Source organism: Heptranchias perlo, chromosome 20, assembly GCF_035084215.1.
Source record: "Heptranchias perlo isolate sHepPer1 chromosome 20, sHepPer1.hap1, whole genome shotgun sequence".
Lineage (NCBI taxonomy): Eukaryota > Metazoa > Chordata > Chondrichthyes > Hexanchiformes > Hexanchidae > Heptranchias > Heptranchias perlo.
This window is the reverse complement of record NC_090344.1, coordinates 33,996,206-34,012,095: the sequence shown is the minus strand read 5'-3', so window position 1 is coordinate 34,012,095 and position 15,890 is coordinate 33,996,206. Positions and strand designations below refer to the sequence as shown.

The 15,890-nt window shown below is 49.3% G+C and overlaps 1 protein-coding gene across 1 annotated transcript; it reads right to left on the bottom strand.

Moving 5' to 3' along the window:
* Positions 1–2,459: 2,459 nt before the first annotated feature.
* On the bottom strand, positions 2,460–6,598 carry LOC137335688 (zinc finger protein 703-A-like). The gene is made up of 2 exons (XM_068000983.1): positions 6,021–6,598; positions 2,460–4,160 (listed from the first exon to the last, which is right to left on the bottom strand). Exons 1-2 carry the CDS (start codon positions 6,243–6,245, stop codon positions 2,880–2,882), a joined length of 1,506 nt encoding a protein of 501 aa, XP_067857084.1. The 5' UTR covers positions 6,246–6,598; the 3' UTR covers positions 2,460–2,879.
* Positions 6,599–15,890: the final 9,292 nt, after the last annotated feature.

Below are 15,890 nucleotides of genomic sequence, written 5' to 3'. Positions count from 1 at the left end.
TAATGTAAATGTGACATTTTCAAAGACTCAGAATTCGAAGTTGCAAATATAATTACACCACCTCGTGCCTGTGTTATTCCAGCATTAACGAGCTCCGGGTAATTAAACACACACCATATAAAAAAATGCTTGGCCTGGATTTTCCAAGGTAGCCTTATCAGAATATCCCCTGGGACCCACTATCAGAATGTCCAGTGAGGTAGGTGGGGAGCTTGTATCATTGACTGGGGCAGAAATACACTGGGCCATTCGCGGCCTGACTCAAGGAAAGCTGGCTGCGAACTGTAACAGTCTTAACGACCCACAGAGGGTTTTATATGAGCTCGGACGAATTTGGCACCACAGTAAAGTCACCTTCGACCCATCGGCGGGAGAGGGACGAGGACATTTTCCTGCTGTTTCCTTTCACCCACTCCCCACCCCGAAATAAAACTAGAAAATGCTGGAAAACACGCAGCAGGTCAGGCAGCGGCTAGTGGAGAGAGAGAAACAGAGTTAACGTTTCAGGTCGACGACCTTTCATCAGAACTGGAAGATGTTTAGAGGCGTTCAAAATGACGAGGGGGTTTTGATAGAGTAGACGGGGAGAAACTGTTTCCAGTGGCAGGAGGGTCGGTAACCAGAGGACACAGGTTTAAAATAAGAACCGGAGGGGAGATGAGTTTAAATTTTATTTAGGCAGGGAGTTGTAATAATCTGGAATGCGCTGCCTGAAAGGGCGGTGGAAGCAGATTTAACAGTAACTTTCAAAAGGGAATCGGATAAATACTTGAAAAGGAAGAAATCGCAGGGGTATGGGGGAAAGGGGAGAGCGGGACGAATTGGGTAGCTCTTTCAGAGAGCCGGCACAGGCACGATGGACCGAATGGCCTCCTTCTGTGCTGTAAGATTCTAGGTGAACAGCTTTTAAGCAAGTGCACAGCCACGGGAAAAGGAGTTCAAATCCCGCCACGGCAGCTGGGGAATTTAAACTCAATTAATTAAATAAAATCTGAAATACAAAGCTAGTATCAGTGATGGATGACCATGAAACTACTGGATTGTCGTAAAAACCCACTGATATCCCTTAGGGAATTACCTGTTCTGGGCCTGCATGTGACTCCTAGACCCACAGCAATGTGGTTGATTCGTAACGGCCTAGCAAGCCACTCAGTTACAAAAATAGCAGCTCGCCGCCACCTTCTCCAGGGCAATTAGGGACGGGCAATAAATCCCAGCGATGCCCACACCCCACGAACGAATTTTAAAAAATCTCGAGCATCATCGACCTGAAACATTAACCCTGTTTCACTCACCACGGATGCTGCCTGACCTGCCGAGCGTTTCCAGCAATTTTCTGTTTCCATTTCAGATTACCAGCATCCGCAGTATTTTGGTATATTTGATTAAAACAAGCCAGCAAAAAAGTAACTAGCACTGAAGTGTGTGTGTGTGAGAGATGGGGGGTTTGTTGACAAAAAGATCAGAGATCATTTCCAGGGAGGGTGCAACCATTTAGATAGTTGCTGGGCTATGATATTTAAACCCCAGGATTGGATTCTGCTCTTTTCCCCCCCCCTTAATTTCCATTATATTTAATACCAATTTGCTCGAAACTACCAACCTGTCATAGACAATAAAGTTGCTGTCTCGTCCCTTTGGGTTTGGCCGCTAGGTGGCGCCCTTCTCCTCAAACTGGCCCCCTTTTATCTCCTGGGTGAATTATTAACCTCTTTGTTTCCTCGTTAAAATTTTATCCATCTGCCACTTGTTTGGGAAATTAAACACAACCCCCCCCCCCCAACTTTGCCCCCCTCCCCGAACGTTCTCGCCCAGCTCACTTCAGATTGGGGACGACTCTTCGTTCGCATATAGACTCATTAAATCGGACAGTAGGCCGGGAACTCTCATGAGATCCACAAAATTCCTCGAGGGGCTGTTGAGGGGAAGGGAGACTTGAATTTTTATAGTGCCTTTCACCACCTCAGGACGTCCCAAAGCACTTTACAGCCAATGAAGTACTTTCTGAAGCACCGTTGTAATGTAGGAAACGCGGCAGCCAATTTACACACAGCAAGATCCCACTGTGATAATGACCAGATCGTCCGTTTTTAATGATGTTGGTTGTGGGATAAATATCGACCAGGACGCCAGGGAGAACGCCCCAGCTCGCCTTCGAAATAGTGCCACGGGGTCTTTTACGTCCGCCTGAGAGGGCGGACGGGCCCTCGCTTTAATGCCTCATCGGAAAGAGGGCAGTGCGGCACTCCCTCCGTGCAGGCGCCGGGAGGGTCGGCCTGGGATTCCGCGCTGGAGTGGGGCTCGAACCCACGCTCAAGAGGCGAGGGGTTGCTGCTGTGGAAAACTATAAAGACCACAGCCCGTTGAGCAGCGGCCGACACCTTCTAAAAAGGGAAGTGCAGCGGGGTAAAGGAGCTGACTGGGGTTTTAAGAATTCATGAGAACGAGCCATCAGAATATAAATATAATCAGGTTCTCATTTAATAACAAAATAAGACTCCCCATTTCTCGGATAGCCCTGCCATCGTTATGTGTTATCCCCTTCGAAGTACATACAAAAAAATATTACATCTCTGTTGTTCAGGTTTAAAATAAGCAGAAATCTCAAGTGAGAGCAGAATGAGGAATTAATAAAAGTCATGCATATCAACTCCCCCTTCCCCCAGGAAACAAAGAGAATGAAAAATATTTTTAAATAAGACAATTTAAAGAAAACTTGTTGCAAAAAATTGTTTGGTATATACATTGCATTCTACATTAGGTAAGAGGGGAACCTGTGAGATCTTATAGTCCCTGTTTCAAGCTAACATATACAGGTAATAAATAAATCCCAGTCCTCCCTCCCCCACCAAAAGTTATGCTCCAAACCGTCCACGTCCTCACTGATATCCCAACGCCGAGGCGGACGTCAGCCTCTGCCCGTAGAGGGCGTACGGAGAGTAATAGGGGCTGGCAGCCGACATCGAGAGGGCAGAAGTGGCGGGGGCTGCCAGGTGGCTCTTGCTGTAGGGGTGGTACCTGCTGAGCGCCAGGGTGTGGGGGCTGCGGAGGGACAGGCCGTTGGGGCTGCCCGGGGGGCCCTGAGGGAGGTGCAGACCGCAGGAGGCCGGGGAGGGGTAGCCGGCCAGCAGTTTCTCGCCCCCTGGCAGCGCCGTGTGATTCCGCAGGTGATTGAGAAGCTCCTCGGAGCTGGAGAACCTTTTGTCGCAGGGCCCGCCGGCCGAGACCCAGTTGCAGATGTGGGGCAGCGGGTCGCTGTGGAGCATGAAGCCGTAGGTGTAGAGGGGGTGGGCGCCCAAGGGCGGCACCGAGGAGTGCAGCGGGTGAGACGGGTAGACCAGCGGGTATCCAGGCTTCAGCGAGGAGGCGGGGTCATGGAGGCAGGAGGCACAGCCGCTGCCCCCCAGCTGGGGGGCGTTGTGGTACGTCAGGCAGTACGGGTCCCGGCACAGTCCTTGCATGAAAGCGGGCGGCGAGGCCCCGGTCAGCGGGCTGGAGTTGGCAGGCTTGCCAGGCAGAGGGCAGCCCACGGCGCCAACCAGGCCGGACTTGGGCTCCATCCCGGCCACGAACTGCGAGGGGTAGGCGGCGGCGTAGGCTCCGACGATCGACCCGTGGTACCCCACGCTGGACGGTGGCAAGGGGTAGACCGAGTGGCCCGGCTTGTAAGGCGAGACGGGCGCCACGTGCCCCGGCGCCAGGCTGGCGTTGGCGGCGTCGCCCTTGGCCGCAGCGTCCCTGTGCTCGCCGGCGGCCCCCGAGCTGGCGGGCGAGCGCGCCGGCAACGCCCTGGCACCCTCCGGCTCCTTCTTGTCCTCCGCGTCACTGGCTTTGCCCTCGCCGTGGGCCGGAGAGCTGGCGGCGGGCGAGGAAGGCGGGCGGGCCGGGAAGGATTGGCAGGGGCCGCCGCCGCCCGGCACCCGGAATCCAGCCTTCTCCCCTGGCTCCTTCCTGGCCTCGCCCGCCTTGGAATAAGGCTTGAAGCTGGACTTGTCATCGACCGCTGCCTCGCCCAGTTTCAGGGAGGACAACGTGGGCCTGGAGGTTTCCTTCTCACCGGAGGTCACCGAGCTGAGCTTGGCCGACGGCTGGGGATCGGGCTTCCCGATCTGGGAACACGTCTGGGCTAAGAGAGCCAGGGGACTTTTCTTGGCATCCAACTGGAGAAAATGGGAGATAAGAGAGAGAGAGAGGCGATCAGAGAGGGAGATGAAAGAGTACTGTTTTTTTGCAGTTAGTCTCCCCTTCCCCGAGGGGACATGAAGGAACCATCCCACAAATCACCCCCCCCCTTGGAACCGTCCCGTGACCACGAGGGCTACCTCACCCACCTGGAGACCGCAAGACACATGAGGCACGTCACAAGGCTGATATTACAATTAGCAAAGGCTGAACCGTCTTGTCTAGAAAAAGAGAAGTCTGAGGGGTGACCCTATTAGGAGGTCTTTAAAATCACAAGAGGGCAGACGCGGAGAAGACGTTTCTACTTGCGGCCGGGGGGGGGGGGGAAAGCCAGAACTAGGGGCCATAAATATAAGACGGTCACTAATAAATCCAAGAGGGAATTCAGGAGAATCTCCTTACCCTGGAGAGTGGTGAGAATGTGGAACTGGCTAGCACATGGAGCGGTCGAGGGGAAAAGCAGAGATGCATTTAAGGGGAAGCTCGGTGAGGGAGCAAGGAATGGATGAGGAGGCACAGAGCAGTTGGGCCGAACGGCCTGTTTCTGTGCTGTCGACTCGGTGCATGTCACAAGTCGATTCAGAGCTTCTGGTAAATAATTAGCACGAACTACAAAGGGTTTTACACTGGGAAGGAACAGACTCCAGCACTTTCTCACCAGGAATAAGAGTCGACCCTAATGCAGTGTTAAAGTTTGAACAGAGAGCTTAGACACAACGCCTCAGTCTGATGCAATGAGAGGGGTATATGTTTTAATATGTTGCGTGTTAAAAGGAGGTGGGTTGAGAGAGAGAGAGCACAGAATCTGAAGCAGCTGCAGTTGGTAGCTGAGGTTGGGTCTCACACACACTACACACACACCATGAACTCACTGTATCCTGAAAAAGGGCGAGCAAGAGTTTAGCGAAGTTTTGGGGGTTTTTTTTAAAAAGAGGAAACTAGTACCAGACGCTATTAAAATCTCCTCGCCCTTACTCTCTTCCAGTTTGGGAATTGGAAGTCTCTCTCTCTCTCTCTTTCCCACCCCCTCCAGAAAACACAAACACACACACACACACACAACCTTAGATCCGCAAACTCCCCCTCACGCAACGAATTGAGCACATAACGCTCTCATTGCGGATTTATCTTCGCTGGGAGAGCGGGCAAATTACAAACAGACAGTGATTCGCTTCCATTGCAGATTTCTTATTATGTGTGTGTGGAGGGGTTATAGCAAGAATTCCGATAACCCTTGCACTCCCCCATTCCGATTTGCGTAAATAACGCACGTTTCCAAACATAACGATTTGCGTAAATAACGCACGTTTCCAAACATAACGATTTGCGTAAATAACGCACGTTTCCAAACATAACGATTTGCGTAAATAACGCACGTTTCCAAACATAACGATTTGCGCAAATAACGCACGTTTCCAAACATAACGATTTGCGTAAATAACGCACGTTTCCAAACATAACGATTTGCGTAAATAACGCTCGTTTCCAAACATAACGATTTGCGTAAATAACGCACGTTTCCAAACATAACGATTTGCGTAAATAACGCACGTTTCCAAACATTCCGATTTGCGTAAATAACGCACGTTTCCAAACATAACGATTTGCGTAAATAACGCACGTTTCCAAACATAGCGATCTGCTTCCACCCAGAATTTATTTTAACAGGGAGGGGCTGGGTTACAGCAAGGGTGGAATTTTACTCCGACTGGGGTTCATACACACATACACTCATTTCGGTGCACATAACGAATTGAGTACATAACGAATTGAGTACATAAGGCAGATTTATTTCAGCAAAGGTGGGGATGGGAGGTCATAGTAAGGTTTGCACTTACTTCGATGGGGCTGATAGGAGCGGAGGACATGGGCTGCAGGTACTCCGGATGAAGAATGTGGCCGGAATGAGCGGTCAGCATCTTAAGGACCTTGATGGGGAGACGCCTGGCCTGTCTGGCGGGGTCCGAAGGGGAGAGAGGCGGCGTCCAACGTACGCTCTGTCCTGGCTTCTCACTCTCGCTTGTGTTTCTCTTCCTCTTACATCGACGGGAAGCTTGGCTCATGTCCCAGAGCGCGGCGATCTCCGAGGTAAGTGTGTGTGTGTGTGTGTGTGTTTGTGTCTAGGGGGGTGGGGGAAAGAGGGAAGGTTTAAGGGAAAGGGGTTGAGGGGAGGGGTAGGGTAGGGAGAGGGGGGGGGGGGAAGTTGTCTTAATGGGATTTCACTCCTCGGCGCGGCACATTGCGAGAGCTCGCCCCCCGGCACATCGAAGCATTTTCCCCAAAGCCAGTCTCCAGCACTCGCAATGCACAGGCTGCTCGCACGGCACACCCATAAAGAACTCGTCACCTTCCAATCAGGGCTCCCGACCAGCCCATAGCTTGTGGGGGGGAGGGAGGGAGAGAGAGAGAGAGAGAGAAGGAGGTGGGTGTTTTGTCCAGTCTGCGACCGAATGGCAGGCTCTGATTCCCAAGTGCCCGCCTCTTTCCATTGCCTCCCCTCCTCCAGCAGCTCCTGCCTGTATATTTAAAGCTTCCTCGCACTGCTTCCCCGTCAGATGGGGCATATATCCTTTGAGAGGGAATACAGGTAGAGAGAGAGAGAGAGACACACACACACACACACACAAGAGATGGAGAGACAGACAGAGGTATACAGAGAATCAGAAAGAGAGAGAGATACAGACAGAGGTACAGAGAGATACTGAGAGAGAGATACAGACAGAGGTACAGAGAGATACTGAGAGAGACAGATACAGACAGGTACAGAGAGACACTGAGAGAGAGAGATACAGACAGAGGTACAGAGAGATACTGAGAGAGACAGACAGAGGTACAGAGAGATACTGAGAGAGAGAGATACAGACAGGTACAGAGAGACACTGAGAGAGATACAGACAGAGGTACAGAGAGATACTGAGAGAGATACAGACAGAGGTACAGAGAGATACTGAGAGAGATACAGACAGAGGTACAGAGAGATACTGAGAGAGACAGAGGTTCACAGAGAGACCGAGAGACCGACGGGGTATACAGAGAATCAGAAAGAGACAGTCAGGTACCGAGAGAGGTACAGAGAGATCCTGAGAAAGACAGATACAGACAGAGGTTCACAGAGAGGCCGAGAGAAAGAGACAGATACAGACAGGGGTTCACAGAGAGACCGAGAGAAAGAGACAGATACAGACAGGGGTCCACAGAGAGACCGAGAGAAAGAGACAGATAGAGACAGGGGTTCACAGAGACCGAGAGAAAGAGACAGAGAGACCGAGAGAAACAGGCAGATACAGACAGAGGTTCACCGAGAGAAAGAGACAGATACAGACAGAGGTTCACAGAGAGACAGACGGAGACAGACAGACAGACAGAGGTTCACAGACAGACCGAGAGAGAGACAGATACAGAGACAGAGATGCACAGACAGATTGAGAGAAACAAACAGAGACAGACAGAGGTTCACAGAGACCGAGAGAGACAGATAGAAATGCACAGACAGATCGAAAGAAACAGACAGACAGAGTAACAGGAAGAAAGAGACAGAGAGAGACAGATACAGACAGACAGAGTAACAGGAAGAAAGAGACCGAGAGAAAAAGACAGAGAGAGACAGATACAGACAGACAGAGTAACAGGAAGAAAGAGACAGAGAGAAAGAGACAGAGAGAGACAGATACAGACAGACAGAGTAACAGGAAGAAAGAGACAGAGAGAAAGAGACAGAGAGACAGATACAGACAGACAGAGTAACAGGAAGAAAGAGACAGAGAGAAAGAGACAGATACAGACAGAGAGTAACAGGAAGAAAGAGACAGAGAGAAAGAGACAGAGAGAGACAGATACAGACAGAGAGTAACAGGAAGAAAGAGACAGAGAATTACAATCACATATCTTTTAATCCACTCAATGGAAAAACAACAGATTCAGCTGCTCTACACCTCCCCAATGACTGTCCGCCCCTTCAAAGCCCATATATACACACTTATTTAGTGTTTTAATGCAGCATTGTAGCAATAATGACACTCCTTCGCCACAGATTGTACTTCCTGGCCCGGATGAGCTTGTAAGTTTCAAGTCAGTTTCACAACCCCAGCCCTCCCCTCGCCTGCCATCGAGTGTGTTTATAACCGCGTAGGTGTAAAGGATTTGCAGTCGTTTTGAACCGCTGGGGAAATTAAAGGCCGAAAAAGAGGGAGGGAACCACCCACAAAATGTGAAGCTGTGCCGTTTCCAACCTGTCAGGAGGGCAGGGGGTCGATTAGTGGGGCAGAGACCCCTTGGAGCTGATCTCCCCCTTCCCTCGATAAAACTGAAATCTCCAATCGTTTGCTGTTCCCCCCCAATTGAAAGCCACTCCTATTAAATACCATTAGTCACCAAAAACGGTGATAATCTTTCTTCCCCCCCCCCCTCCACCCCTCTTCCTCCTTAAGTATTCCTGAGTGTTTTAAAATAGGGACATGAATCATCCTCCGGAGCCTTACTCTGCTAACACAGTCACTTCGCGTTACGTGGTACTCAAAAGGTCCTCTGAGATCACTGACTACAGCTCCCAACAGAGTCCCACTCGGTTAATGGATCCTGACAGATACTTTTTTTTTTAAGGGAAGGATGTTCAGGGAACTGTTTCAAATGTGTCGCACGGGAGCGTTGCAGACAGTCGATGGATGATGATTTAACCCCGGTCCTTTCTGAAATAAAGCTGTCAGTCAAGAGCACAAAACGAACATTTTCTGTTCAGCAGCCGAAGTGAGCTTCCAGCAAACCACATCCGCCTTTCAATTGCTAAATTTCACTAGCTCAATTGCGAAATTTAAATCTGAGATCGATAGCTTTTTTGCCAACCAAAGGTATTAAGGGATATGGGCCAAAGGCGGGTATATGGAGTTAGGTCACAGATCAGCCATGATCTTATCAAATGGTGGACCGGGCTCGAGGGGCTGAATGGCCTACTCCTGTTCCTATGTTCCTAATAACTTCCATAGAGCGTTACGGTGTTCAGTGTGTGATTTAAATGACTGTGAGAGAATCGTAGACTCTTACAGCGCAGAAGGAGGCCGTTCGGCCCATCGTGCCTGTGCCAGCTCTTGAGAGAACTATCCAATTAGTTCCACTCCTCCTGCTCTTTCCCCCATAGCCCTGCAAAAAATTTTTCAAGTATTTCTCCAATTCCCTTTTGAAAGTTACTATTGAATCTGCTTCCACCGCCCTTTCAGGCAGTGAATTCCAGATCATTACAACTCACTGCGTAAAAAAATGTCTCCTCATGTCGCCTCTGGCTCTTTTGCCGATCACCTTAAATCCGTGTCCTCTAGTTACCGACCCTCCTGCCAATGGAAACAGTTTCTTCTTATTTACTCTGTCAAAACTGTTCATGATTTTGAACACCTCTATCAAATCTCCCCTTAACCTTCTCTGCTCTAAATAGAAGGACTCCAGCCTCTCCAGTCTCTCCACATAACTGAAGTCCCTCATCCCTGGTACCATTCTAGTAAATCTCCTCTGCACCCTCTCTAAGGCCTTCGCATCCTTCCTAAATTGCACTAGGAATAATTCATTTTGTACTTGCCTGGATGAGTGCAGCTCCAACAACACTCAAGAAGCTCAACACCATCCAGGACAAAGCAGCCCGCTTGATTGGCACCCCGTCCACCACCCTAAACATTCACTCCCTTCACCACTGGCGCACCGTGGCTGCAGTGTGTACCATCCACAGGATGCACTGCAGCAACTCGCCAAGGCTTCTTCGACAGCACCTCCCAAACCCGCGACCTCTCCCACCTAGAAGGACAAGAGCAGCAGGCATGTGGGAACACCACCACCTGCACGTTCCCCTCCAAGTCACACACCATCCCGACTTGGAAATATATCGGCCGATCCTTCATCGTCGCTGGGTCAAAATCCTGGAACTCCCTTCCCAACAGCACTTCGGGAGAACCTTCACCACACGGACTGCAGCGGTTCAAGATGGCGGCTCACCACCACCTTCTCAAGGGGCAACTTGGAATGGGCAATAAATTCTGCATCTATTTAACAAGGCAAATAATTGAAGTTGGCGCATCCATGTCACAATCAGAACAACCCCGGAATTTTCCCCTCCAATCTCATTCTTTAAATCTGTTCACACGGGGAGACAAGATCAAGTGTAGCCTTCAGGAAAAGTACAGGTTGAGGATGGGAGATAATGAGATCAGGACATGCAGATGTAATTCAGCCCCTGTTTTGAAATCATACTGATTATAACTTCCCATGTCCACGTTTGTAATGGGAACTGCCCATATAAACTAGTTGTGCTGCAATTGAACTCTCTTGCCAGCGGCCGCGCAGTCGGGATTTTTCTGGGGGAGGGGGAGGTTGGAATTACAGCCTGACAAGTCCACATAGACAGCTCCCATTATAAATGTGGAGATACGAATTTATAATGGGGAAAGTTGCCTGCCAGGGTGTGTAGATGTAAAATTTTAAGATAGTGTCACAACACAGACACACGCACTGAATGCAAACCGCGAGATATCTCTGTAGTACTGTGCATCATCCATGTCAAAATTTGCTTTTCACGCACTTTTCTTTTAAGGATTTTAATCTAACACAATTCCCAGAAACACACACAACATTAACTTGCATTTAGACAGCCCCTTTAACGTAGTAAAACATCCCAAGGCGCTAAAATCGGACAAAATTTGACACCGAGCCACATAAGGAGAGATTAGGACGGGTGAAAACAAAAGCATGGTCAAAGAGGTAGGTTTTAAGGAGCGTCTTAAAGGAGGAGAGAGTTTAGGGAGGGAATTCCAGAGCTGAGGGCCCAGACGGCTGAAGGCACGGCCGCCATTGGTGGGGCAAAGGGAGTGGGGGATCCACAAGAGGCCACAGTTATCAGAGGGTTGTAGGGCCGGAGGAGGTTACAGAGATAGGGAGGGGGCGAGGCCATGGAGGGATTTGAGCACGAGGATGAGAATTTTAAAATCGAGGCGTTCCCGGACCGGGAGCCAATGTCGGTCAGTGAGCACAGGGGGTGATGGGTGATCGGGACTTGGTGCGAGTTAGGATACGGGGCAGCAGAGTTTTGGATGAGCTCAAGTTTACGGAGGGTGGAAGTTGGGTAAGAAGTCAAGCTTAGCTTTTAAAAAGTAATTTGCTTCTCAAACCAGTGACCTCCACCACCTAGAAGGACAAGGGCAGCAGGCATATGGGAACAACACCAACTGCACGTTCCCCTCCAAGTCACACACCATCCCGACTTGGAAATATATCACCGTTCCTTCACCATTGACCAGAAACTTAACTGGACCAGCCATATAAATACAGTGGCTACAAGAGCAGGTCAGAGGCTGGGTATTCTGCGGCGAGTGACTCACCTCCTGACTCCCCAAAGCCTTTCCACCATCTACAAGGCACAAGTCAGGAGTGTGATGGAATACTCTCCACTTGCCTGGATGAGTGCAGCTCCAACAACACTCAAGAAGCTCGACACCATCCAGGACAAAGCAGCCCGCTTGATTGGCACCCCATCCACCACCCTAAACATTCACTCCCTTCACCACCGGCGCACCGTGGCTGCAGTGTGTACCATCCACAGGATGCACTGCAGCAACTCGCCAAGGCTTCTTCGACAGCACCTCCCAAACCCGCGACCTCTACCACCTAGAAGGACAAGAGCAGCAGGCACATGGGAACAACTCCACCTGCACGTTCCCCTCCAAGTCACACACCATCCCGACTTGGAAATATATCGCCGTTCCTTCATTGTCGCTGGGTCAAAATCCTGGAACTCCCTTCCTAACAGCACTGTGGGAGAACCTTCACCACACGGACTGCAGCGGTTCAAGAAGGCGGCTCACCACCACCTTCTCAAGGGGCAATTAGGGATGGGCAATAAATGCTGGTCTTGCCAGCGACGCCCACATCCCATGAACGAATAAAAAAAAATCGTTGGGTCAAAATCCTGGAACCCCCTGCCTAACAGCACTGTGGGAGAACCTTCACCACACGGACTGCAGCGGTTCAAGAAGGCAGCTCACCACCACCTTCTCAAGGGGCAACTCAGGGGGGTGGGCGATATATGCCGGCCTTGCCAGCGACGTCCGCATCCTGAGAATGAATGAATGAAATTTTAAAAAATCGATGCATTGTTAAATCGCATTTGTTGAGATTCACTTCTGGACTGTACGTGTTTCACTTGGAGTGAGTGAAATTTGGCGGAGAAAGCTGCAAGTGTAATGATTTCTCCTCTGGAAACAGTCCTTTCCAACAGCTCGTAATCTTCTGCAGAGCTTTGAAAACTCACCCGATATTTTCCGCACTATCCAGTGCCTTATGGGAACGAGCCCGGATTGGCTCTGGACCAATGGGTAGGAAGCGTTCGAATGTCACATGCTTCACCTCGGAACGCCACGTTCACAACCTGCAATCAATCACTCCGTTTGTTAAGGCTGTCAGTCCAGGTTAATTGTCAGGCTTTTGTGAGCTGACTGCAAGACTGATGCAATCTGAGTGCGCGCACAAGAAAAGAGAGGCCTTTTGAATGGAGGCATTCAGCGTTGAGGACATAAATGACTGTGCAAAGTAATCCAGTTTGCACGGCTTCACGAATGCAGAGCTGGCAGTGGGGCAGGGCGTTCTGCTCCCAATGTTATGTAAGGGGTCAGCCTGTCCCACTTTACATCCTTTTCTTTGGCAGATAAACTGGAGGCATGGACATCTACAGCGTCATTCAGTAACGCGTAGAGCACGAATACTATTCAAGGTGTCGACCGTTGAGCAGGCTGATTCGGAGAGAGTTACAAAACGTTTATCTCTGCAAAACTGATGTCCAGGCTTGTAGTTTGGCCCATAGTCAGTTACTAACCCACGCCTTAAGATTCCAAGATGCACCGAGTAGGGAGAAACTTCCGTAACTCACCCCACAGCACCGCCTAGTGGCCAGAGCCCGCAACCACACCGTGACGAGCAACTGTTTACATAGGTGTATTGTAAATGTAGACATAGGAATGAATAACCGAAATCGTTGATACACGAATGTGACAATAGGAAGAAGGTCATCTGGAGAGCAAGTGCGCGCAGAGGTTAAATGTTTACTAAGCTACTAGTCGCTCTCCTGCGGCATTGTACACGAGGAGTGAAGACTAAATGAGGTGTTCAGATGAATGGGAGTTAGAGAGGGAGGGGCAGACACAATTCAGTCCCAGTTTTAAAGTGACATTCACCCTGTCGTTAAAACCCACAAAACTTACAGAAATTTGGGAAAGAGAGAGGTAGAGTTGGTTGCAGGTAAGGCGTTTCTCTGCAGTTCAGACTGAGGAGCTGGGAGGGGCAAAACTGAGGTGCTACAGCGCCACCACTGGCAGGAGGCTGTAATTACAGCGTGACATATTTACATAGGAAATTCCCACTCTAAATGTGGACAAAAAAATTTACAATGGAAGTGCGTGCAAATGTAAGATTCTTTTTTAAGATATTACAGATATTGCTCCAGGTGGCTAAATAATCTCTTTTCTGAGGTTAATGGGTTTTATAATGGGAAACTGAAAGGACATATTTTGTTCAAGATTGCCCTGATAACTTTGAATTTGCCCATGAGTAATTTTTAACCTGTTACAGTTGCTTATCGTCCCTGGGCTTGGAGTTGATACCAAAGGTGAAAGGCAAAGAAATCACATGGTGTACTGGACGATTGGCCTCATCAGGCACCCTTAGTTAGCTATTTTTAAAACATTCTTAACTTTCTCAAGGTTAATATAAGAAACTAATCTATCTTCTGTTTGTCTATAGTTAGCCAGTGGAGAGAGCAAGAGAGAGAGAGCAACAGAGTACCTATGTCTCCAAACTTTGGAGCCTCGGCTAAGTTTTAGTAGGAGTCCCTTACTAGGAACTTAGGAACAGGAGTAGGCCATTCAGCCCCTCGTGCCTGCTCCGCCACTTGATAAGATCATGACTGATCTGTGATCTAACTCCATATACCCGCCTTTGGCCCGTATCCCTTAATACCTTTGATTGCCAAAAAGCTCTCTATCTCAGATTTAAATTTAGCAATTGAGCTAGTATCAATTGCCATTTGCGGAAGAGAGTTCCAAACTTCTACCACCCTTTGTGTGTAGAAATGTTTTCTAATCTCGCTCCTGAAAGGTCTGGCTCTAATTTTTAGACTGTGCCCCCTACTCCTAGAATCCCCAGCCAGCAGAAATAGTTTCTCTCTATCCGCCCTATCTGTTCCCTTAATATCTTATAAACTTCGATCAGATCACCCCTTAACCTTCTAAACTCTATAGAATACAACCCAAATTTGTGTAATCTCTCCTCGTAACTTAACCCTTGAAGCCCGGGTATCATTCTAGTAAACCTACGCTGCACTCCCTCCAAAGCCAATATGTCCTTCCGAAGGTGCGGTGCCCAGAACTGCTCACAGTACTCCAGGTGCGGTCTAACCAGGGTTTTGTATAGCTGCAGCATAACTTCTGCCCCCTTGTACTCCAGCCCTCTAGATATAAAGGCCAGCATTCCATTAGCCTTATTGATTATTTTCTGCACCTGTTCATGACACTTCATCAACCTTTAATCAATGCATTTCAAAGAGTCATACAGCACGGAAAGAGGCCCTTCAGCCCATCGTGACTGTGCTGGCTCCCTCAAAGAGCTATCCATTTAGTCTCCCTCCCCCGCTCTTTCCCCAGAAACCTGCAAATTTTTCCCCTTCAAGTATTTATCCAATTCCCTTTTGAAAATTCCTATTGAATCTGCTTCCACCGCCCTTTCAGGCAGTGCATTCCAGATCATAACAACTCGCTGCGTTAAAAAAAATTCTCCTCATCTCCCCCCTCCCCGGTTCTTTTGCCAATTATCTTAAATCTGTGTCCTCTGGTTACCGACCCTCCTCTCAGTGGAAAGAGTTTCTCCCCGTCCACTCAATCAAAACCCCTCCTCATTTTGAACCCCTCCATTAAATCCCCCCTTGACCTTCTCTGTTCCAAGGCGAACAATCCCAGCTTCTCCACGTGACTGAAGTCTCTCATCCCCGGCCTCTTGCATACAACATGTTGGAAAGCTCCATGCATCTCTCCATCCATTACTTTGCAATTAAAGTTTCAAGTCAAAGAAATCAGAATGACATTTGAAATCTCACCTCAAAAGGGACATTGCTCTCTCTATATATATATATATATATATATATATATTAAAAGAAAGCCCTTTTTGATCTGCTGAAAATGTTGTTACAATGATGGTCCAGCCAGCAGACTTTAATCTTTGAGCAGCTTCTAATTCCATACAGGCGATGGTTTCTAGGGAGGAGTGGGGTTGGCGATGCGGGAGCGGGTGGGGGAAGGGGTGATGGGACGAGGGGGGGCCGCGGGAGGTGGGGTGTCGACGTGCCCACAATTCCTTGCTCCTGTTTCTGGTTCGGGCCTCGTCGCCCACAAGCAAAGTTCGAACAAAAAACAGGTCACGTAAAAGATAAAGGAAAGACACACTGACTTGCCAACGGGGAAGTGTTTCTAGACAGCAAGGAGCAGCATGGGATCTACAGAGTAAATAGGAACGTCAGCAACAGGAGGAGGCCATTCAGCACCTCGAGCCTGTTACAAAGGGACAGGAGGAAGCCATTCAGCCCCTTCAGGCCTGTTACAAAGGAACAGGAGGAGGCCATTAAGCCCCTCAGGCCTGTCACAAAAGGAACAGGAGGAGGCCTTTCAGCCCCTCAGGCCTGTTACAAAGGAACA